This window comes from Aedes aegypti, chromosome 2 (assembly GCF_002204515.2).
Source record: "Aedes aegypti strain LVP_AGWG chromosome 2, AaegL5.0 Primary Assembly, whole genome shotgun sequence".
Classification (NCBI taxonomy): Eukaryota; Metazoa; Arthropoda; class Insecta; order Diptera; family Culicidae; genus Aedes; species Aedes aegypti.
In genome coordinates this window covers 282,208,477-282,234,156 of record NC_035108.1, presented here as the reverse complement: position 1 = coordinate 282,234,156, position 25,680 = coordinate 282,208,477, and the positions used below count along the sequence as shown (strand labels likewise).

At 41.8% G+C, this 25,680-nt stretch overlaps 1 protein-coding gene across 1 annotated transcript in view; it reads right to left on the bottom strand.

Annotated features, from left to right (window-relative positions):
• Positions 1 to 25,680, bottom strand: part of LOC5565761 (ubiquitin carboxyl-terminal hydrolase 3) — a 46,642-nt gene that overhangs the window by 4,882 nt on the left and 16,080 nt on the right. The window contains exons 2-6 of the mRNA XM_001650093.2: positions 15,866 to 16,007; positions 11,756 to 12,326; positions 10,804 to 11,301; positions 10,602 to 10,744; positions 10,393 to 10,539 (exon numbers count right to left, since the gene is read on the bottom strand). Of these exons, the coding sequence (XP_001650143.1) occupies positions 10,393 to 10,539; positions 10,602 to 10,744; positions 10,804 to 11,301; positions 11,756 to 12,326; positions 15,866 to 16,007 (1,501 nt within the window). The remainder of the gene's footprint in view (positions 1 to 10,392; positions 10,540 to 10,601; positions 10,745 to 10,803; positions 11,302 to 11,755; positions 12,327 to 15,865; positions 16,008 to 25,680) is intronic.

Here is a 25,680-nt window from a genome sequence, read left to right as displayed (position 1 = left end):
ACTGCGGGGCTATCTATTGTTTTAAACTTTTCTATCTCTATCTATTTTATCCGTACAAACTTTGAAGGCAAGCATTTATGTAATCAAGCTCAACAAATTTAGCATTCCTACACGGTTTAATTTTTTGACATATTATATCCATGATCAGTAAATTTGACACATTTCTGATTTCAAATATTTTAAAGCCAAGCTGAGTGGTCTTAATCAGCGCCATTTTAGATTTTTAACGGAAGACAAATGTCCTTCAAACTCACAGGATTTGAACGGTATAATTTTATATTTCAAGTTTATCCTCAAGTCAAGAACCTATAGATCGCCGTCAATAGAATAGAATTTTAGATTAGTGTCATTAAGAGACAATTTACACCGTCTTCAGCCAAAGGCTGCACAGACTGAACGGTCACTAACATTAGAAAACGGACAACACGAAACACCCAGTAGCTCAGTAATGAATTTTTCGTTTGACGAAAAGTTTCCACCGACTGGAGCGGGAATCGAACCCACGCCTTATGGCACAATACGCCTAAACGACTGACGCCGCTAACCGCACGGCCACGAATAATTTAGGGAGGAACTATCTCTTGATGACTACCGACCCTCGAGCAACGACTCGTTTTCATATTTCTCTGAACAGTATTTTTGATATTATACTAATTGAACTTTACTGCTCTCAAAGAGAAGACTTGGTTTTTCTGTTTTAAATACAAATATCCTAATTATAAAATCACGACTGTATGTATTAGAGTGGTTCAAAATATCGTTTTTGCTCCACACCGCTCATGCGATTCTAGATCTAATTCTGAGTGTCCTCCCAAAATTTCAGCTCATTTGGATGAAAACTGAGACTGCACAAGTCCTTTAAAGTTTATATGGGAATTACTATGGGAAAAGCAAGCAATTCATTCAATTGTTCATAGTGTTTGCCCATGTGCTCTTAGGGAATAGAACTATATTGATACTGTGAGGTACAATAATCAGCTCCAACTTTGCCAAAGGCCGTTTTAAAATCGGACGCCCCGGTAATTAGTTATTGATTTTTGAATGAGTTGTAAAACTTTGGCTATAATTATTGGGCTGTTCTGCAAGCATCACTGGATATATGCAGTAAAACATAGTAGCCATGATTTGTGCGTGCTATCTTTCGCGCCAGGTGCAGCAATGTTGCCTGTTCAAAAGTTAAATGAGCACTGCTCAAGAATTTGTGACTGGATATAAATCAATAACTAATTACTGAGGCGACCGATTTGAAAACGGTCTTCGGCAAAGTTGTAGCTGATGAATGTATCTCACAGTATCAATGTAGATCTAATCCCCAAGAACACATGGGCAAACACTATGACCAATTAAATGAATTGATTGCATTTCTCATAGTAATTCCCATATAAACTTCAATGGGCTTGTGCAGTCTCAATTTTCATCCAAATGAGCTCAAATTTTGGGAGGACACTCAGAATTTGATCTAGAATCGAATTAGCGGTGTGGAGCAAAAACGATTTTTTGAACCTAGAGTGTATATAATTGCAATTTTTGTCGCATGATTTGGGGAATCCGCGATTTTCGCGACAGAATTTCACCCAACCGCGATTTTCGCGCTTGGCTGGCCAAATCCGCTACAAATCCGCGAGAATCGCGAAATTCGCGCCTGTTGTAACAGCCCTGTAAGTGATATTCCATTTTTAGGCAATAATGGCGCCTGCCACGTCAGGTTGCAGATGCAGACCAATAAGCGAAGAAGGGAGGAATTGATAGTGCATTTAGATTTACTATGCACGTGCTGTAGCCTTAGGTGCAGAAGCCTCATTGCTTGCAAGTGCACGGGCGCTCTGTACATTTGGGTTTATTCTACGAGTGGTGTGAGGTGACAAGTGTCGGTGTCGTATAGCGAGGTGACTATATTCGACTCGAGTGAAGTGACTCTCCATTTGATTTGCACGGCGAGTCATTTCACTCGAGTCGATAATGGGTGACTACGCGCCACATAGTAACGCACATGCGCTAGTGTCTATACACAAAAAATCACAAAAAGGTAACGCGAAAAACATTTGTATGCCGAAAAGCGTCTAACGAATTATTTCTCAAAATTGGGAATTATGTTCGAAAAAGTATTTGGTACCGGTTGTAGGTGATGATAATGACTATCATGCCTACCAAATATTTTTTTGATTAATGCTTTCATTTACGAGTAATTTAAAGTTTGATGCCTTTTCCCATACTAAATGAAACGAGAAAACTTCTGCTGATCAACTGTGGACAAGAGCAAAGCAGGTAATCCATTGTCACCTCGCTAGACGACATCGAAAATTGTCACCTCACGCCACTCGTAGAATAAACCCAATTGTGAGACTTATTTTGATGCGCCTCATTTTTCTTGAGATGTGTCTCAATGAGGTCTCATGTGCTCCGTCACATGTGCTGTTTAAAAGTCAGCGCAATAATTGAAATTATTACAACATTGTTCAACGAGGATCGAATTTACAACTCTCGTACCGCGAGTCTTCGACCATATCATGTAGACCATCTAGACACCTGCATAAGGCGAAAATAGTTGTAGAGGTTCTTCGTTACTAAGCAGTTGGTAGCGCCACGATATGTTCTTCTTCTTCTTCTTGGCATTACGTGCTCACTGGGACAGAGCCTGCTTTTCAGCTTAGTGTTATTCTGAGCACTTCCACAGTTATTAACTGAAAGTTTTCTTTGCTAAAGTTACCCTTTGCGTATTCGTACATCGTATGGCAGGTACGATGATACTCTATGCCCAGGGAAGTCAAGGAAATTTATTTTTCGAAAAGATCCTGGACCGTCCCGGAGCTGATGTGAAATCCTGGCTAAAGACAGCAGTGAAGCATGCATGGTCTAAGGACTGGTGGAGTGACCGAACATTATTCATTCGAAAAATAAAAGGAATCACAACCCCCTGGAAAGTAAGAATCGACCGAAAGGAGCAAATAATCCTGTCTCGTCTTCGGACGGGACATACGAAGGTCTCCCATAATATGGGAGGAGGTCGAAATTTCCGTATCATATGTGATAATTGTGGGACAGCTAACACAGTGGAACATATGTTGTGTGTTTGTCCGGCATTAGAATCATACCGAACGCAATACAATCTTGGAGGCATCTACACAATAATGAGCAACGATTTGGCGATGGAAACATCCTTGATACACTTTTTGAAGGATACAAGGCTTTTCACTGCAATCTAACTCAATAAAATAGATAGAAAAACGGACTTTTATGAAGACTACGAGACTACAACAGACAACGAGCACCTGATATTTACATAAATACTAAACTCTGATAAATTAAGTATGAGAATAGTCTTCAGACTATTTTTTTTTCTTTTCAAAAAATTCTGTAAAAAACTCAATTCGCAACCTTTGTGATGGATCCTTAAGACCCAACTATAATCAGAGACGAACCGGCCTTGGGCCGAAAGTCTCTTTAATAAAGAAATAAAAAAAAATCCTGGACCGACCGGGAATCGAACTCAGACACCTTCAGCATGGCTTTGCTTTGTAGCCGCGGACTCTAACCACTCGGCTAAGGAAAACCCCAACGATAGGTTCTAACGTCGGTTATGTCGGAGAAGTGCCGTCCATTGTTCAAAACGTGGTCGATTTGCGATTCTGTCTGCTGAGGTGATCTTCAGGTGTACGGATACGGAAGGCTGTGCTGGAAATAGGTGTTACGAATGGTCACATTCTTAGAGGCGGCGAAATCAATCAGTCGTATGCCGTTCTCGTTCGTCAGCCGGTGGGCGCTGAACTTTCCAATTGTCGGTCTGAACTCCCTCTCCTGGCTAACCTGAGCATTCAAATCTCCTATGATGATCTTGATGTCGAATCTATTTATTGTACTACGTCTTCAGTTACATACTGATGCTTAAAACTATAAAACATTACGGATGTGACATTTAAAAACATTTTTGGATAGGTAAATGCTATTTCATTAAATTTGCGACAACAGCGATCCACCGGATTATTCTCATCGAAATTTGTGCGATGCCTGGGCAGCCACAGTGCAGAATGTCGACGGAGCGAACGTGACAGAACGGAGAAATTAATCCTTTGGAGAAGTTCTGGGCAATCCAAATTGCCAGACAGCACGTCGAATACGAACATTCGCTCAGAAAGTGTCCTTATCGAAGCAAGCGTCTCCAGGAAGATAAGTTGGCATCTTTGCACATACGGCGGTAGACGCAACGGGTCATTCCATGGCAGCCTCCTGAGTGCAAATCGTAAGAACTTCTTCTGGACTCGTTCAATCCTGTTTGCTTGGATGGCATGATAGGGAGACCAGACTTGGACCGCGTACTCCAAAATGCTGCGTACTAACGAGCAATATAGAGCTTTCAGCGTATAAACATCTTCGAAGTCAGCAGCGTTACGCCGCACAAATCCGAGTACGACGAAAGCTTTGGCGATTGTTGCTGAAATGTGTTCAGAAAAGCGTAGTTTGTTGTCCACAATCAGACTTAGGTCCCGTATTGATGTGACCTTCTCTAGATTCTTGTCCATCAGCTTGAAGTCAAAGACTATATCGGATCGGGTTCTGTTGAATCGAATTATTTTACATTTGCTGGCATTCACTTCGTCCATACCGTTCAAGCTGCACCATTCTTCTAATCACTGTACATCTGATTAGAGAGCGACGCAATCTAACAGAGGTTACTATTCTGTTCAGTTTTAGATCGTCAGTATACATAAGTTTGCACGACTCTAGATAAGTGCACAGGTCATTGACAAAAATTATGAAAATCAGTGGCCCTAGGTGACTACCTTGAGGCACACCCGATGTCGCGCGAAACGATTCTGACTTGTGGCATCCGATTTTCACAAACGATGTTCTTTTCAATAGATAGGAGCGCTAATGCTAACTCATGCGGAACCTTGTCGAAGGCTTTCGAGAAATCGATATAGATCGAGTCGATTTGTAACCGCTTTTCCAAGCTACTATACAGCGTGCTTATATATGACTGCAGATTCGCCACCGTCGAACGTTTTTTCACGAAACCGTGCTGGAATTCTAAGAGTATTGATTGAGCAGCTGCATACAGTTTATCGTATATAATCGATTCCACAACTTTCGATAAATGACACAGAATGGAGATCCCCCTGTAATTTTCCGCAGAATGGGTGCTTCCTGTCTTGTGGATCGGTGTAACGGCGGCAGATTTCCATGCCCTAGGGAAAGTTCCCTCCGCGATGGACTTGTTGAAAATGAGCGAAACAGGTGTTGCTAATTGAACAGCGCAACGATGAATGGATGATGAATCTCCAAAAGTTGGATGGGTTCACCTTTAGATCATACTGCAAATTTCCTAAATACATTCGGTACTGCAAGTCCATTTTAATCTTCTTTTGTTTCGAAAAAAAGCGTTTCCGTGCCTTGCGAAGAACGTTTTTCAAATGTTGAAGTTCCGAGTTCCACCAGGGTTTCCGGTTTGTGCGGGTTGTATGATGACGAGCGAGCGGAGCAAATCGTCGAAGAAGGTCGTGGATTGTATCGTAAAAACGCGATACGGCTTCATCCGTGGTCAAGCCAAGTAGCATGACATTCCAATCATACTGAGAAAGAGCATCAAATAATGCATCGTAATCACAGCAGTTAAAATCGAAAATATCTTCGGACGATGAGGGTGGGGGTTCAGGCTCACCATTGTGCTGAACGTCAATACTCAAAACAAATGGCGTATGGTGTCTGTCCACACGTAGAATAGCAGATGGAGGTTCAATTCATTCTACATAGGCAACATTATTCACAAATGCCAAGTCCAGTAATCTTCCGTTTTCATTTGTAACGTCACAAATCTGTTTAAGTTCAGAAGCAAATATATTTTCGGTGAGCGTGATTTCTTGTTCAGAAGAAGCGTTAATAGGAAAGTAGCAATCAACTTCGTCATCAAAGTGCCATGTTAAGCGGGATATAATCATCAACGACAACAGCGGAATCATCGGTGTTAGCCTTGTCAAGAATTTGACATATGAATAGATGAAGAGTGCGTAGAATATATGGTTGGATCACTCGACGGCTTCCAAAAACCACGACGGTTGTCACGTGTATCGTCGACGAACTCACATGCATTGCAGGCCCAGAATAGATTTTGAGAGCTTGTAACCTGCATACCCACTACTACCGTCCTCGCGTGTGGCTTTAAATGATTCCACAAAGTCTACCATACGAAAAGGAAGTATAGATCCCTTACCATATGTAAAACACTACACTTACAACACACACAACAGAACACATCGTCTGGTCAGCAGCAATAGCTGACCACAGTTACGAAAGAGACAATTCTCCATGCCTCTCCAGAAAAAAATAGATCACAGATGGTGAGCACATAGGACCGATCGTTACAATCACATCTCAAAGAGAATCTGAAGATAGATACTCCGTAATCATAAACTACCCATAAAAACCTTATCAGTAACCCTCATCACATGCCGATACACTCTCGCAGCATCCCATCTCTCGATTCGCCTCTCGTTATCGCCACCCACCACCGATGAGATGTGATACACCATCATGGTTTGAGCTGGGTTATTTAGTTGATGCAAAGTCAGTAGTCAGTTAAATGTTAAGCAGGCAACAAGTGAATTCAAGCTTTCGAACGCAGATAGCCTGACTGACGAAAGCTGTAAGTGGCAAGAAGAGAAGAAATTTAGATGTGCTCCACTTTCATGTACCCACATAGTGGAATGAATCCGTTTGTGCGAGCGAGTAGAAAAATGGAGTAGTGTTACAAAGATTACGGAGATCGGCCTTTCTGTTCACCCAAAAACCCATGGTGATGGTAGCCATACGGTGGCTCAGTGTTGGGACCCTAGCTTCGGTACTAGCGTGGTCAGCCGCCGAGGGATACACCATACACTGACGCCCACTCCACATTAGGATTAAGTATCATAACAAGTAAGTAATAAATCTTTACTAATTATTATGTAAAATCTCTGCTTTGATTTCTCCATGGTGAGACCCGTATAGCTTCTTTTTTTTCTTTTTGGTTCCACTAGATCGAACCTGGTTGTTAGTTGGCAGAGTTGATATGTGGGAAATCAATTCCTCTGCAACTTCTTTCAACCGTTTTGTCTCCGTCTCATGCGGCCTTCTTATGGGGAGGTGACAAGCTATTTACAGCGCGTAGTATCTCAGGCATTCTCGAACATCGCTGGCAGAATTTCGACGAACAAAATGCGTTACATTTTACAACGATCCATCAGTCAGCTCATGAGCGCAACTTTCGTACACATCAACCATAATGAAAGCTGCACACCTTTGATACGTAATCCGTGGTTTTCTATGCATTGACAAACAGATGACACTGATCGAAATTGGCATCATTATGTGATGGGTAAACTGCGCCCAAAACTCTCTGTCGTTAACAACGTACGGTACCGACGGCTGCCACGGTATGATCTAGAGCGGCTCAAGCAACCGGATGTCGCAGCTACGTACACGCAGCACCTCGAGGCTGCATTACCGGAAGAGGGTGAGCTGGATGAAGCCCCTCATGAGGACTGCTGGAGAGCAGTAAAAGCAGCCATCAACAATGCAGCTGAGAGCAACGTCGGATACGGGCCAGGAGTCGACGTAACGATTCGTTCGACGAGGAATGTAGGCAGATTCTGAAGGAGAAGAATGCAGCGCGGGCGGTCATGTGGAACGTTATAGACGGAAACGGCAACAGTAGTCCCGCCTCTTTCGGGAGAAAAAACGCCGCCTGGAGGAGATGGAGTGCGAGGAGATGGAACAGCTGTGCCGGTCTCAAGAAACACGTAATTTCTATCAGAAGCTCAACGCATGCCGCAACGGCTTCGTGCCGCGACACGCGATGTGCTGGGATAAGGACGGGAGCATTTTGACGGACGAGCGTGAGGTGATCGAAAGGTGGAAGCAGCACTTCAATTAACACCTGAATTGCGCTAAGAGCACAGGCAATGAAGGACTTCGGCAGTACTGCGTGCGATGGAAACCAACCAGCCCCACTTTTAGGGAGGTTGAGGATGCCATTCACCAGCTCAAGAACAATGAAGCTGCTGGTAAGGATGGCATCGGAGCTGAACTCATAAAGATGGGCCCGGAGAGGCTGGCCATTTGTCTGCATCGGTTGATAGGCACAATCTGGGAAACAGAACAGCCAACGAAGGAGTGGAAGGAATGGGTAATATGCCCCATCTACAAGAAAGGCGACAAATTAGATTGTGAGAACTTCCGAACGATCACCATTCTAAAAGCGACCTGCAAAGTATCATCTTCCGTTGTCTGCCACCTATAGTAAACAAGTTCGTTGGAAGTTATCAAGTCAGCTTCGTTAACGGCCGATCAACAACGGACCAGATCTTTACTGTACGGCAAATCCTCCAAAAATGTCGTGAATACCCGGTCCCAACACATCACCTTTTCATCGATTTCAAAGCGGCATACGATAGAATCGAGAGCTATGGAAAAGCATGGACGAGAACAGCTTTCCCGGGGAACTCATGAGACTGATAAGAGCTACGATGGAAGGTGTGCAAAATTGTGTGAAGGTTTCAATATTGCGCTAGAAGGTGTTATGTGAAGAGCCGGCCTTAACAGCCGGGGTACGATATTTACGAGATCCAGTCAGTTTGTTTGCTTTGCGGATTATGTGGATATTGTCGGTCGAACATTTGAAAAGGTTGCAGTCCTGTACACCCGCCTGAAACGCGAGGCAGCAACAGTTGGACTGGTGGTGAATGCGTCCAAGACAAAGTACATGCTAGCTGGTGGAGCCGAGCGTAACAGGGCTCGCCTAAATATCAGTGTTACGATAGCCGGGGATACGTTCGAGGTTGCAAGCACTTGGAGTCTTCGAACGTCGGGTGGACGATCTTTGGCGGTGTTGAGGAAAACGATGTGTGGCGGCGAAGGATGAACTACGAGCTCGCCCAATTATACGGCGAACCCAGTATCCAGAAGGTAGCCAAAGCTGAAAGGATACGATGAGCAGGGCATGTTGCAAGAATGCCGGACAGCAACCCGGCAAAGATGGTGTTCGCGTCGGATCCGGTTAGTACAGCGAGCTAGGTGGGCGGATCAAGTGCGCATCGATTTGGCGAGCGTGGGGCAGAACCGAGGATGGAGAGATGCGGCCACGAACCGAGTGGCATGAAATTGTTGATTCAGTGTTATCTGTTCAGATGTTAACTAAATAAATGAAATGAATGTCATTCTTCTTAATTTATCGAATCGAGCTCACTTCAAATTACTTCAAGACATTTGGTTCTCCTGAGAAGTGGCCATTTGTAGACCGGATATGAAGTAGGGTTTGCGACATATCAATCTTAAAGATTTTACTAATCAAGTATGTTGAAGACTATTTCAATTGTTTTTGGTCACATTGGCCACATTTCGGAAGTCTTCAGGGCACACGTGGTTCCCTCACGAAAATAGTCATATATGGACCGGTTATGAAGGAAGGCTTGCGACATATCAATCTTCAAGATTTGATGGATCATGTATTTTGGAGATTATTTCAAAAGTTTATTAAATAGTCGTATTAGCCACATTCCGGAAATCATTAGTGCACTTGGTTCCCTCAGGAAGGTGTCCACAAACGGACCAGTTATGAAACAAGGTTTGCGATATATTAATCTTCAAGATAAGGTACCGTGAGACAAGTGGGTAATAAAAATTGTATAGTTTAGATTCTTCAAATTTTAAAGACTTTAAATTGAAATAAATGAGGTCGTGTATTATCTTTTAGCTTGACTCCCAAGCGGTATACTAAAATTGATTTTTATATAAACTTGAAAAAAAAAATGCAGAAACCGATTTTGAAAAATTATCTCTACTTTTCACTTGTAGTTTAGGGCATCGTTTCCCAAACTTCGCTTTCACGAATCCCCGACCTCTCATCATCTAGCTCATTTTATCAATAAAAAGCGAGCTGGGGGCCGCGAAATCCAAGTTTGGGTAGCTATGGTTTAGGGGAATCATAAAATGAAGGTTTCTTCCATCACGCGGCGGAATTCCCAACTAACCAATGTGTAATATAGCAGATTTTACGCTGTTGCAAACCTTTACTGAATAATGTAGGTATAATTTCATATGAAACGGTTTCTAAGATAAGTTTCATCATTCTTTTATTTATTTTTTCAATCGAAATATAAACGAAAACTCGTTCAATTTTTGCGAAGTTATCGCAATGGATCATTAAAATAACTAAAACGGCCGCTATTGAAAGCATAGATAGCGCCACCGTAGCCTTGTGTGTTCGACAGAGCATCAATGCTGTCACAATGTTAAATCCAATATACAGTGGCGACTTTGTTTTGATGCGGTGAGCACTGACAAAAACTACCTTCAATGATTCATTTGAATTTGGGATCACTTAATAAACCAAATTCTTGTAACAAATGCTAAATCTCTTACCCGTTTCCATGATGCACAATAACGGCCGCCAGGTCGTAAATGTTACAGCTGGAATTCGAGCGTCTCGTTTCCGGACCATTGTTTAGTACGAACTGCGACATATCCAGTGCATTGATCGGAAACGATATTCGCAAATCAATTTTGGTTCTGAAAGTAAGGATTGGAATGTTAGCTCTCAATTCGGAAACTTATTAAGGCCACTTTCGCACCTGTAGAAGTTATTCCATCTGAAGCGTTTAATGTGCAAACATAACACGTTGGGCAATCGGCGGATCCAAAAACGTTTGGTGGACTTTTGCTTGCACTTACACGAACTGCAGTAGTACAACTCTGTTTCTGTGAGTTCCTCCACCTAGAAAGATCGAAATTATTCAAACCAAAGTCCTGAAAATATGTCAAACAACAGCATACTTCTGTGAAACTGGCTAAACAGTCGGAAATGTTGCACACCGGGGGGTTCCCCTCCTTGTCCTTTTCCCCACTCTCCGGGGGATCTTTGTTGTAAAACTTCTCTGGAATGTCCAGCGATAAATCCAGGAAAGGATCGTGCTTTTTGCTTTCCATGCCACAGATTAGGCATCGGACTTCACTCTGTAGTATACCACCGAAAACATTGGTCACGATAGAGTTTCGCCCCTTGGACTGCAAGTGACTGAGTGCCGGAATATTGTAAGGATTACTTTTCGTTTCACTAGCCTTCTGCGCCGATGGGCTGGATATCTCTACTGGGAATGATACCTGCTGTAGCTCGGTATGTAATCGATCCAGCATATAGCGCAGAAACTCGTGTGCATCATGCTGACGATGGCCCCGGAACTGGGGCACTACCTTCCAGATCACCAGGAATAAGCATTCTGGCGAGATTGCTCCCTTCGAGCCATCCCCACCCTGACTGAGATTCAATAGAACCTGAAAAGATAGTTTTGAGGGGATTCAAATATAAAGCTGAAACACAAGAGGATGATTGTTCATAAGGCTAAAATCCGGACATCATTACAAAAGTCTGAAACGTTGAAAAACTACAATTTTTTACTATGAAGGAAAACCAAAAAAAATGTAAAAAATGAGATTCAAACGACTTGAAGTAGGGTAGATTGCCATTTGTTGAGCTCTACCCAATTGTTGCACACTTTGCAATATTCGGAAAATATTACAAAGATGGTATTTGAATGAAACCCTAATGTTAATGTTAAACACTAATTTATATACACTTTTATTATGATTTATCGTTTACAGCTAAGCCGAAAGGACTCCCTAGATTTACCAATACCTTTCAGCTTTTCAATATTTTCAGCTTTTTGTAATTTCAGCCTTTCGTAGGATACCCGTTTTGAAAAACATATTCAAATGCGATTACACTAACCTTCCGCAGCTCCTCCACCACGAATACGTCGTCTAGGTTCTCTTTCATACTGCGCGACTGGTACGCCTTGTGTTTGTGTTTGCCCGTCTCCAGCGAGGGCATTGTGTTGAAGTATCCACTAAACTCCTGGATGTTACTCAGCGACTGTAATACTGAATTCATGAAACATGTGTTCCCCAGATTCCGCAGACCCACGACTCGTCGCATCGACTTTCGCTTGGCTGTTCCGCCTCCACCAGCACCGGCCGTGCCGTTTTCGTTGTTACTGTCGCTGGAGATCGTTCGCTTGCGGGGTCGCAACTTTCGGACACTCGACGACGACACAGAACTGCTGTTGCTGGTGGTGGTGGAGGACGATACTGACGAAACCGTCGAAGGCTCCTCCCAACCGGAATCACTGGACGACGAAGTGCTGCTGGCCGTTTCCTGGCCCGACTTGGACGAACTGATCTCCTCCATCGTGGATGAAGTCTCCGATACGGTGTCGCCATCGCCGTCCTTCAGCTCCTGACGAATCTCCTCTAGCGTGTTTTCCGGTGTGTCATTCACAACGAATTCATCGCATTTGTAGCTAAAGTGCAAAAAGAAACGATCTTAAGTCATTGAAGCTTCAGTAACACTTCAAGTTTCAGAAAGGGAGCCCATAGTGCATAAGCTCATTTTATAGTATTTTGATTAATATCATTTGGCATAACTATATTAGGAGCTTTGTAGCCACTTGGCATAACTATATCAGTTCTATAACATTCCCCAGAACACCATTCCACAAAATTCCGTTCCCCTGAATATACCATTCCCCAGAATCGCATTCCCAAGATAGTACCGTTTTCCCAAAATTTCAATCCCCAGAATGCACCACTTGCCAGTAACCTATATATCCAAGATTTTTTTATCAAATTTTCTAACATGTTGTTTGTGCGTTCGATTTTTCACCGTCGAAGTTATTTTTTTCGGTTTCCGCGTTTTGCTGGACAGCGTTTTTTGTGGAAGCTCAAGCATTTTTTTTTTTGTTTTGCGTCGTCGGAGCAGAAGTTTTTTTAAATTCCAAATTTTGCTGGACAGTGATTTGCGAAAGCCCAAACCTAATAAGTCGTTTTCGCACGTCATAGGAGAGTGACTTTATATACTAGCTTTTGCGTGTTGATGCCTAGTCAAGACTGGATGGACAGCTAAGCTCGTTTCAAGCTTGTTATAATACAAATTTGTATCGTGGCAATGTTACATTTATTTAATCGTTAAACAAACTATGTCACAATGAGTATCGGCATAAGCCCTTATTCCTATTTATTTATCTTTCGCAATTATTAATAACAACCTTTGAATAGTTCGAATAGTTTTTAAATAGTGAAAAATAGTAGTTTTTAATAGTTTTTAAATAGAGGCTACATGAATCGCATCACTTACCAAGGTGAATCCTGATCATGTAGCTTTTGAATCCTCCCACTTTTTCCTGTGAAAACCATGGAGATGCAGAGGTGATCTTGGTTTCTAGTATACAATGGATGTTACACTAACATCCATCCCTTTCCCCGATGACCGTAAGGACGTGGCCGGCGCCGTTATTGACATTTGGAGTTCTCGAAACTGTGCAATTGCATCTGTACAATTTTGATTATTCCGGTCAATCACGGAGTAGCAACTATGAATTGTACGGTCATCAATGCTTATGCTTATAATTTTCTTATATCGTTGAGGGGCGCTTATCTTACCTCGCCTAGCAAAATTACTTAAATCAAGTAAAGTACTGCAAAAAATACGGCTTATAGGGTGCCGGTGCCAATGGTTGCAATGTACCAGTAGATTGGACTATGGAATAAAATGTACATTTTTCGATAAAAACTACATGCGCTATTTTTGGTGGATAGATTGCCTCTAGTTTAGTCGATTTGCCAAATTTCAGCTTTAGCAATGATTAGGTTAACGCAGAAAAATTGCTCCCTTGCACCAGTAGTTGCCGTCGTGTTCCAGTAGTGGATCAACGGATGGAAGCAATCGTTAAAATGAATGTATGACAATGAAGAAAAGTCCAAGAGATGATCTTTAGGCTTCATTCGAAAGATATTAGTTGCTGTTTCCAGGGAAAATGTTAAACCTAGATAAAAGTTAACTATTTTGTTTGAATTACCTTGTATCATTCCCGGACGGGGTTGGTGGTCTATTGGCTACTGCTTCTGCTTCATAAGCAGAAGGTCATGGGTTCAATCCCAGGTCCGTCCCTGTCCACGTACTTTGTGGTTGTATCAATCACATGCTTCTATCTACCACTCTTAATATATCACAGTTGATCTATCATAGTTCATAGCATTTGCTAGAACCCGAGAAAGACAGAAGTAAACCGTTTCCCTACGCTTCCATCCTTGCATCATTATAGCACGCCTTTTCTTACGCCTAATACATAAGCAGTCTGCTAACCAAACCAGCGATTTTGTGCTCAAAAATAATTCTATCACTCTTTTTATATTTTTCTCAAACCTTTCTGTTGACCCCAAAAGATCTTTGTTTAGGCTTTTCGTTATTATGTTATTTTTATAGCTTAGGTAGTCCGCTAATGGCATCGGCACCCTATTTTTATTTATATACAAAAACTCTTCAAAAGTGCTGAAATATTGGCCGAGAATCAAAAATTTGGTCAAAATATTATTAGGCGGCAAAAGTCTCATTTTGCACTGGTCATTAGTCATATTAAAATTCAATATTTCAACGTGTAAAGGTAATTTATTTTCTAGTTCTTATTATTTCCAATAGTACTTGGATGCAGTGCCGTCAAAAGCCATTAATATCACGTTGTGTTGCTTATCCTAGTGACAATTTCTTAATTACTATCGGTTGGCCATACCTATTTGCTGATGTTAAATTCCGCATGGGAGAGTGATACAAGCATTGCATTGTTATTTCAAAATTTTTGACATTTAACAGCTGCTGCACTGGTTGGATGAACTTCAATTCAAGAACAATACGTTTTTTAACTTTCCAGTCGTCGCGCGATTTGCCACCGTCAGAATCACCACGCTGCTGTTGTGCACGAAAAGCGGGTTTTTTTCAACAGTGTTGTACAAAATACAACAGCGCGACGACTGAAATTCATTCAATCAGTCGAAAACTAAGGGGCGCTCGCTCAGCTATATTTAGGCAATGCATTTTTATTTTCAAAACATCGTTTGTTTTGCTTAAATCTAGGTGGCTCATTTTGCCCCACTCCTTCATCTTGAAAATAATATATTGTTTTTCAATAATTTTGTTTACGAACAAATCTAATTTCGCTCACGAACTGTTCATTATGATCAGAAGTATCAATGGATTGGTAAAATTTATCAGAATTATAAATATAATTGTCTTATAGGCTTAACTAAAAACTGCCAAAATTATAAGCTTTTCATGACAAAGGACAAATTTGTACATTTTTGTAAATATCTTGAGTGTTCAAACGAATATTCTTACGGTTTTTATTGTGGTGGCTATTTGCGGCATCCTTTAGCAGATCATAATGACACTAGACATTAAAACACTGTTTTTGAGGTCAAAACCGGGGTGGCTCATATTGCCCCCATTGCCCCTATATCAATTAGATCAAAAAATAACTTAAAATGTATCCCCCAAAAGCTAGGACAAACCTGGGAGGGAGAAACCAATACAAAATTTCTGTACGTCATAGCGAGCCGAGATTCCGCTGTCACGAACTGTCACTGTGAGCCCAGATCTCAAACATTGGACTAACATGGAAAAAGCGCGTAACTGATTAAAACACATTTTCGCATTTCATCAAAAGTGACAAAAATTGAATGAAAATCAATTCATGCACATAATGCAAGTAATTTCACGTGAGCACCTTTCATCTGATTGAATATAAAGCATTGAAAAACGCATCGTTTTACTTTTTCCAAAGAAAATTAATATTTGGTACATAGAAAACTGTGGCCCTTTTTCCATGTTTGTCAGGAAAGATCGAAAGTACACAACAAAAGAAAACTAGCGGTTTTCCCCAAGCCTGCCTTGATTGTTGTTGGTACGCTGGAGTTATCTTGCAGTTCAAACAAACGTTGTTCTATATTTCGTGTGTAGTATTGGTGCCTCCCTCCCAGGGACAAACCATTATAACTGTACAGTACATACCAGTAAACCGACAAATTGACTGTGTTGATGCAAATGTTGTGATTCTGTTTCGCAGAGTGCTTTAAAGCGTGCCCGCTTTCGTATCGCCCACATCGCACTGATCCACACTGCAGACACATCCAGTTGTCTTTGCCGGAACATTCTAAAAATCATTAAAAAAAACATATTAGTTCTAGCAATTAAACTTATCAGTTGTGAAAATTGTCTGCCAACACTGCCAATCAAACTGATATCAAAGATGAAAGCTTTTGCTCTCTGTCTCACTTGCTCTCCTCATTCGGTCATTACTCTCTTGATTTTTCACAGTGAGTAGTTGTTGGTCCATGTTTGTAGTATTGGTCTCCAGCATGCTCTCTCAAAACCTCTCGATTGTACACGAACACACAATGAGTAATCATATGATGAATAAAACCCTACGTTGCCTCCACACTCGTCCCACAATCCGCATTCATCCATATTCGTCGGGGGAAACAAAGCGAAACAAAAGCAATTCCCATTCAATGAGATTTAAATGGAAGACCCCACCGTAAACAGTATTATTTTTCTCCCACCACTTGATTATCACAAGTACACGAATGGTGTATGAATCTGAAAGCTCTTTCGAGCGTATATTGCTGGATAGAGAATCAAGAATTTGAGGTGCTCTATCTGAGCAGGTAATGCAAATTTGCAAAAAAAAGGTAATTTAGTTAGTTAGAACCCTTGGGTCTAAAAATGTTGTTGAATTGTTTCCTTCATAACTTCCTTGCATCAAGAAAATTAAAATTTTTGCTCTTGCATTCAAAATGAAAACAGAAATGTAAAACTGAAAAAATAATTATAGTACAAAATGAATATTTAAAACATAAAGTACCTAAATCAAAAAAGTTAAAGGATAGAAAAAAAAAACAGATATAACATTAATTGAAAAGGATTGATTGCAATCACAAAGTCTCAATACCTAAAAGTTGTGCTTGCTAAGGTTACCGAGCAATCTTATATCTCTCTTAACGAAATGGACTTAGGGTTTACGAAATAATATCATAAATTTTAAACCTTTGCGTAGCTCAATCAATCATATTCAGTTTTGTTGTTGCTATGATCGCAGTCGCAAACAACATCTTAGCTCAATATGTGGACAGAATTTATGCTTAAAATCCATAACAAGTAGTTTTACAACTACATGTACTGCAATGATCGAAGTTCTTCACGGTCCAGAAATGGATTGCTGAAGTCTCGGTATCTTTTGATAAAAAAAATGTCAATAGGTCGCCACGGTCCTCACACACAATCGAACTGCGACTTCTATTTTCCACAGAGCAGAAGTTCGAATTTGCTACCATTCCATTAGCATTTGCCATTATCATCCGTCTCCTATAGGTTTTACGGTGGTATGAATTCGGAGCGGCGGCAGAGTTTGTTCGTCATCGCATGGACAGCAGAGATATAAGCTTTTCTATAAATTTATTATGCATTTCGTCTTTCCATGCTTTACGGTCGCGGATATTTGTAGAACGAATTGCGTGATGGTATTGGTGCTAGTGGCAGTACTTAGGAGAAAATAGGGGACGGTACACTTTTTTTTTTGTTTAAGCTTAAATAATTATTTCGACTCTCGGTGAAACAAGGGATCTATGCGGGGAAAAATATGGTTATAGAGGCTCACCAATGGTTGGCCTTCCCACCATGAATGAATCTTTAGGATTTTCTCTAAAGGGTACCTCCAGGATTATTTGAAAAATATTCAAAGGGATCCTTCCAAGAATTTTCCCAGGCATTATTTAAAGAAAAAGTCAATGATTTTTTGAAGAAATTGTTAGAGAAGTTTTTGATGAGTTTCGGTAAATATTTCTAAAGAAGATCCAAAAATGTAAGTTATAAAGTGACCATTGATGAACTCCTTCTTTGAGGAAGTATAAGAGGTTTTACTAGAAAAATAGCCAAGCGAATTGATAAAATAAGCAATATAATTTTTGGATATCTTGCAGGATTTTCTGAACCGAATCCCTGAAGAAATTTGTGCAGGAATGATCGAAGCAAATACTGCAATAATTGCTGTATGAAACCTTCAATGAACTGTTGTGAGAACCCCTGCGCTCTCACTATGACCATAAAACGTGAGTCCCGAATGCTCCACGAGCCGTCAGTCTGACATCGATATCAGGAATATAACGATGCATGATCGTAAAACGTCAGATGGAGCATGAAATGGGAACGTGTTTATGCTGCGGCCGTAGATAACAATAACCATAGCAGAGAGAAGTAGAGAATTGTTCGATTTTGGAGTTACTTAATAGACTATTCAGTGAAACTGTAAGTTAATATTACTAATTTGTACCATGCATTTCTAATAGTATTATTTACAGTATCAGATTCAGTGTTATTGAGAGTGAATTCGCCAAGTTGCAGTCAGTTAGTAAACTAGCTCGATTAGTGATGTAAGTCAGTTTGAAATTGGAGGTTTCAATGAAGTTTAATTAGAAATTAATATAAAATATTTTTTGTATAGCTCAAGTCTGCTTCCCAGTAAGATACGCACAGTTATTCGCGGAGGTTCTGGACAGGTTTGGTTAAATCGCACTGAAATGTAAGAATTTGAATTTATGAAAATGAGCCCACGACCACTAAAGAATTATTTCAATAAATTTCAGCTTAAAGCTGCTGCTGCCAGTAACGTAGTTGCTACGAGAGGTGATATTTCCATCCAGAACTTTCTGTCCGAACAAACTTTAAGATTTCAACGGTTGGATTGTGGCATCTAAATTAAATGATGCACTCTGAGACTAATCCGAGCAGTGATCGAAACTGCACCCGATGTAGTAAATCGGACTCGGCGGAGAATATGGTAGGTTGCGACCTGTGTGATGCGTGGGTGCATTTTGGATGTGCAGGTGTAACTGCCTCTATCGAAAATCACAGCTGGAAATGTGATAAGTGTAAGGAGAAGATTTTGGAAGACACCACCCAAAGATCAGTATCTTCGAGGACCAGTTCGGTAAGCAGTAAGGCCTCTCAACGTGTTCAATTACGACTGCAAATGTTGGAAGAGCAAAGACAGCTGCGACTGAAAGTTTTAGAAGAGGAAGAAGCAGCTCGGAAGAAAAGAGCCGCTGAAGAGGAAGCCGCCCGTAGGAAACGGGCTCAAGAGGAAGCTGAGTTTATTCGCCAGAAGTACGAGCTATTGATGGATGAAACACCATCCGATCTTGAGACTTACGGACATGACGGAAAAGAGCAAAATATGGGTGAAAACATTGAGAAATGGTTGGATGTGGGTCGTGGTTTAGTAGGACCAGTTACGTCACCACCGCCAGCGGTAGAAGGTAGGCAGACTCAGCAAGAAATAATGCCTCCTTCATCAGTGCCTAGTCAACCTAGACCAGACACTTTCGGTCAAACTCAAGTAAACGCGGCACCGACTTCTACGTCTACCCCTCAAGCCTATAGGAATTCCGTTTTGATCCCCATCGAAGCGTCAGCGTCCGGATTCGCGCCAGAAACGATGACGTCGATCAATCAAAGTCAGATGCATCAGTCTAGATCAGCAGTAGAAGGATTAAATACGGGATTACGTACGTCGTTCGGTGCGGAAATACCGAAAGCAGCAACAGTTTCGTTCAATCCACAAATTTCATACGTTGCCAATCCGGCGGCTGATGTGCAACCAACGTGGATGAACAATTACAATACTACTCCCATAGTTAGTATTACGCAACCAATAATTACATGTCAGTCAGACTTCATCGGCCAACAATATCCGACCTATACAGCAGCTAATCCAACGAGTGGCCCAGGGGCACCTGTGGGAAGTATGTTTGTACCTGGTCTGGCTCCACACAGCCATGACGGTTCACAGTGGTACAATTGGAATCAACGACAACCGGCAGTTTCACAAACAAATAGGTTTGGAGTTACAAATTCATATAATCAACCAGGGCCCTCTGCTGTGCAGATAGCAGCACGACAAGTCATGTCTCGTGATTTACCAAAATTCACTGGAGATCCAGAGGGATGGCCTATGTTCCGAAGCGCCTTTTACAATACAACACAAGCTTGTGGTTATTCGCATGCAGAGAATTTGTCTAGATTACAGCGCAGTTTGGATGGTCCTGCTTTGGTATCTGTAAAAAGCCGACTTCTTCTACCGGAATCAGTACCGCAGGTAATGGATACATTGGAAAAACTGTATGGTAGACCGGAGATTCTCATCCACTCTCTGTTAAAAAAATTGCGCGATGTTCCAGCACCGAAAACCGAGAATCTGAGAAGTATAATCGATTTCGGTTTAGCAGTACAAAACCTGGTAGATCATATGACGATTGCAAAGCTGACAGAGCATTTGTGTAACCCCATGCTCCTCCATGAGCTTGTAGAGAAGCTTCCTGCCTTTTGGAAAATGCAGTGGTCGAGTTTCAAACAGACTAGACCTGAGGTCAACTTGGCGACCTTCAGCTCGTTTATGTCAGTCCTGGTCAGTACCGCCTCCGACGTTACTCTTCCAGACCTGTCTACACCGGTCTCAACGAAAATTGAAAAGGGAGTCCGCAACAAATCAAAGCTGTTTGTGCATTCGGATACGATACAGTCGTCAAGAGAAGCTCCTAAAGAGAAAAGGGAGGAACCTGCAATGAAAACATGTACGTTTTGTACAAATGCGTCACACGAAATAGCAAGTTGCAGCCAGTTCAAAGCGTTAGATATTGATGCGCGCTGGAAGGCGATGCGACTGAAGGGACTATGCAGAATCTGCCTTGTTCCACACCGTAGATGGCCATGCCGTTCGGGAAAAGTATGTGAAATTGATGGATGTCGTCTGCGCCACCATGCACTATTGCATTCTCATTTGCCTCCTGTGACCCAAAGCAGTGCTGCTACGCAAGGAAATGTGGCCCACCAGAACCACCATCTAGTACTGCCATGTACACTTTTTCGGTACTTGCCAATAGTAATCGAAAATAACGGAAGGAAGGTTCACACCTTTGCGTTCTTAGACGATGGATCATCATCAACGTTACTTGAAGCTGGAATCGCTGCTGAATTAGGAGTTGAAGGACCAACAGACTCACTGTTCTTGACGTGGACGGGAAACGTCTCTCGTGAGGAGAAGCAATCACAACGTGTCTCGATCGTCGTTTCAGGACGTGGTCTAAAAAATCAGTTCAAGTTGAACAATGTGAGAACCGTCCAGAGGTTGAAACTACCAAGTCAGAATCTACAGTATGAGAGACTAATTCAGGCATACCCTCACCTCAAGGGTCTGCCAATCCAGAGTTACTCCAACGCTGTTCCTGGAATGATTGTAGGAGTCGAACATGCCCGTTTACTGTCAACGTTGAAGATTCGTGAAGGCAGGGAGACGGACCCAATAGCCGCGAAAACTCGTCTTGGGTGGTGCGTATTTGGTAAGCAGGCAGGAGGAGAAGACTCTGTTCAACAACTGAGCTTTCACGGAGAGCTGAGGGATGAGAACCGCCATCTTCATGAACTAATGAAACAATTCTTCGGAATTGAAGAGGCAAGCGTGACGATCAAGCCTGAAGCAGAGGAGGACACACGGGCCTTACAAATATTGCAGGAAACGACGCAAAGAGTCAGTAAAGGTTTCGAGTGCGGTCTGCTCTGGAAATTCAAAAAGTTCAGTTTTCCTGATAGTTTTCCAATGGCTGTTAAGCGCGCAGTGGCCCTGGAGAGAAAGCTGGCAAAAAATCCGGTTCTCAAAGGAAAGGTGTCGGAACTAATTGCATCATATGAAGAGAAGGGTTATGCTCATCGGATCACTGAGGACGAGCTTCAAACAACACAACGCAGTAAAGTATGGTACTTGCCTCTCGGATTCGTACAGAATCCTAAAAAGCCGGAGAAGGTCCGCTTGATTTGGGACGCTGCTGCTCGGGTTGAGGGTGTCTCTTTCAACGATATGCTCTTGAAAGGACCGGATATGCTGGTATCCCTGTTTGCAGTGTTGCTACGATTTCGTCAGAAAAACGTCGCCATTTGTGGCGATATCAGAGAAATGTTTCACCAGATATCCATTCGCAGTCCCGACAATCAAGCGCAACGTTTCCTTTACAAACCTTCTCCAGATAGACCCCCGCAAATCTACGTTATGGATGTGGCAACGTTTGGCGCCACCTGCTCACCTTGTCAAGCGCAGTACGTTAAAAATCAGAACGCTAACGACTTAGCGGACCGATATCCAACTGCAGCAGAAGCAATAATAAAGGCTCATTATGTAGACGACTACCTAGATAGTACGGATACTGTAGATGAGGCGGTACAGTTGTTGTCTGATGTGAAATACGTTCATTCCCAAGGAGGGTTCGAAATTAGAAATTTCTGCTCTAATTCGACAGAGGTTCTTCGACGAATGGGTCAAACAAAAAGTCCCGACTACAAATCGATGAATCTAGATCAAACTAACGACGTAGAACGAGTTCTTGGAATGGTCTGGAGACCGATCGCGGATGTGTTTTCGTTTGATATTTCCATCAGACCGGACATCCTGAAACTCCTGGATGAGTCAATCGTACCCACCAAGCGAGAAGTTCTACGAACGGTTATGTCCTTATTCGATCCGTTAGGTTTGTTGGCGCATTACATAATCCAAGGAAAAATCCTCATGCAGGATATCTGGAGGTCAGGAACAGACTGGGATGAACCGATAACGGAAAATCTGCGAGGACAGTGGTACAGATGGAGTCAGCTGTTGTGGAAGCTCAATACAGTCCAGGTCCCACGATGTTTCTTCAGTGGAGTGAGCAAGGAAGCACTGAATAGATTGCAGATACATGTGTTCGTCGATGCTAGTGATACTGCGTATTCGTGTGTTGCCTATTTGCGTATTGTTGAAAGCGGTGCACCTCGATGTTCTCTGGTCGCCGCCAAAACTAAAGTGGCACCACTAAAGCCCCTTTCGATACCGCGACTGGAACTACAGGCAGCTATGATTGGTAGTCGGCTAATCAACAGTCTTTGTACATCACTCAATCTTCAAATTAAGCAGCGTTTCTTGTGGGTGGATAGTTCGACAGTACTGGCATGGTTGCGGTCCGACAGTCGCCGTTATCACCCTTTCGTAGCATTTAGAATTGGAGACAGTGGCGTCTCGTCCTAAGGTGCACTTGGTGCACTGCACAGTCAAAGATTTCGAACTAACAAATTAAATATATATTATAATTCTCAATACTTCCAACATTCATAATATGTAGTTGCTTGAAAATGTTGTTTGATTTCCTCACCTTCAATTGGTGCATCGCCCTCAGTGAACAAACCGTTTGATTGTCCCTTCCATGGTCAACCAGCAAACGAAAACAGCAAAGCAAACAAGACAAACTGCCATGCGTCTCCATCGTATTGCAGAGAATGTTCATTTCAGCCGTGCACTCTTTCTTGTGCACGAAAATAGCGTGTATGGACACAGCAGGAATATGCATTTGTATTGGCATTTCTAGAGCAACAGTGGCGTTGTATAGGTAAAATCTGGTTCACTCCAATTTGTGCACCCGAGAGGGAAATTGCCCATGACGCTCGCATTGGTTTGCAAGAACTGAGAAAGCGCGCGCAATTGGCGTCACGACGTCTGCTGTTGGAAGAGAAAGCGTCAACATGCTTTGTGTGTATGTATTATTATTGTGTGTATGTATGTTGCATGGAGCTTCCAGGTGTCGCGCGATATTTACTAGGCGCAATATTGATTGGAACCAAAACTAGATGTTATAAACATATTGGCCAAATTGATTATGTTTTATCTTATTATATAAACCAAACTTATGTGGCTTTGAATTGATTTTTAAACTATGTGTGAATATAGCTTTTCTTGCTCAACAGACCGACAACTGATAAATTGCGGTGGGCGTAAAGTGGGTTTCAGCATTCAACAGTCAGTCATCATTTCACTTAAAAGCTTTGATGTATCAACAAAATATAAAAGGAGATGTACCAGCGCTGGACATCGTCAAAAGCTAAGATATCGTGATACAATTAACAAGCTGTAAATAATAAGAATTATTATATAGAATAACATCGTTAGGAATAATGGAGATACGGAATTTTGCGAAAGCCACAAAATCCACGGAATTTATACTTCATCGCGAGACTTGGAAAATGACGCGTAAATAGTTGAATTCTGAAGGTTTATATGATAATCTCAGAATTTTGCTCATAAGAATGGTTTATTTATTTGTAAGCCGAGTTTCATATAAAAAATGTGCTAATCGTTTAGTTTCAAGTTAAACGTCTTTCTTCTTGTTTTAAATTTTGCATCGATAATATGATATTAAACTTATTATCTGAGTTAGCAAAATACGAAAAATGCTTGAAATTTACGCATATAAAGGTCATTTTTACTGTAAATATACATTTTTATGTCAAATATGATCAAACTATGGGACTGCGATTAATACGCAAAAATTTTCTTTCATCGCCTTGGTATCAGCGAAATTTTGAGAATTTTCCTTGTCCCTAAATATTGTGTGAGGAATCATCCAAAATTCTTAAAACTTACAACTAGTGATTGAAACGAAGAAAACAAACAAAAAATACGTCCAATGAGCAACAAATATAATAGCTTCCAGACACTTCAAGATTGCATACAGTATTGGAAATTACATTTTAAGGTGTTAATGATATGAAATTACATTTTAAGCTGAAATACATTTTAAAAAATCAATTGAAAAATTCGTATTCATAATTCAAAATGAACGGTTTGTGCGAGTCAGTGCACAGGTAATCAAATTCCTCACGGGACGCCTCTGATTGGAGAAATTCTAAGCCTGACCACCGTTAATGAGTGGCATAAGATCCGGTCCAAAAGGAATGTCGCCGATGAAGCAACGAAGTGGGGGTCAGGACCACAGTTCGATCCTGAGAGTCGGTGGTACAAAGGCCCATCGTTTTTGTGGGAGTCTGAAGAGGATTGGCCAGCCGAAGAACAACATTCAGTAACCACAGTCGACTTACGAGCTTCCTTCCTACACGTACATGTGGTAAAGGAGTTAATCATCGACGTCGATAGATTCTCTACATGGGAAAGATTGGTAAGAACGATAGCTTATGTACAAAGAGCAGCGAAGAACTTTCGTCGAAAGACAGCAACAGGGATTCTGACCAATAACGAATGGCGTGCTGCAGAAAATCTACTGTGGAAACAAGTACAGATGCAGAATTACCCGGACGAGTATACTGTTTTGCATAACAATAAGCTAAATACGGATAAAGAACCAATGTTCTTAAGCAAAGATAGTCCTCTCCATACGCAGTCACCTTTCCTTGATGACGACGGCGTTATTAGAATGAATAGCAGAATAAGCGCTGCTCCCACCACCCCTTATGAAGCTAAGTTTCCTATTCTCTTACCAAAAGGTCAACGGGTAATTACACTCCTCGTCGACAGCTACCATCGCCGGTTCTTACACGGAAACAATGAGACAGTTTTCAATGAGATGCGTCAACAGTTCAGGATTCCTCATCTGCGTTCGGTGATCAAGCAAGTAGCACGGGTTTGTCAACGGTGCCGCATTAAAAAGGCAGTTCCACTACCACCGATGATGGCGCCACTGCCACAACAACGACTTACTCCATTCGTCAAGCCGTTTTCACATACGGGTGTGGACTATTTTGGACCCGTTCTGGTGAAACAAGGAAGGAGTTTAGTGAAACGCTGGATTGTATTGTTCACCTGCCTCACTATCAGAGCAGTCCATCTGGAAGTTGCATATAGCCTCTCTACTCAGTCGTGTGTGATGGCCATACGCCGTTTCATCGCCCGCCGAGGTTCACCGGAAACGTTTTATTCGGACAACGGCACTAATTTTATTGGAGCGAATCGGTTACTAATT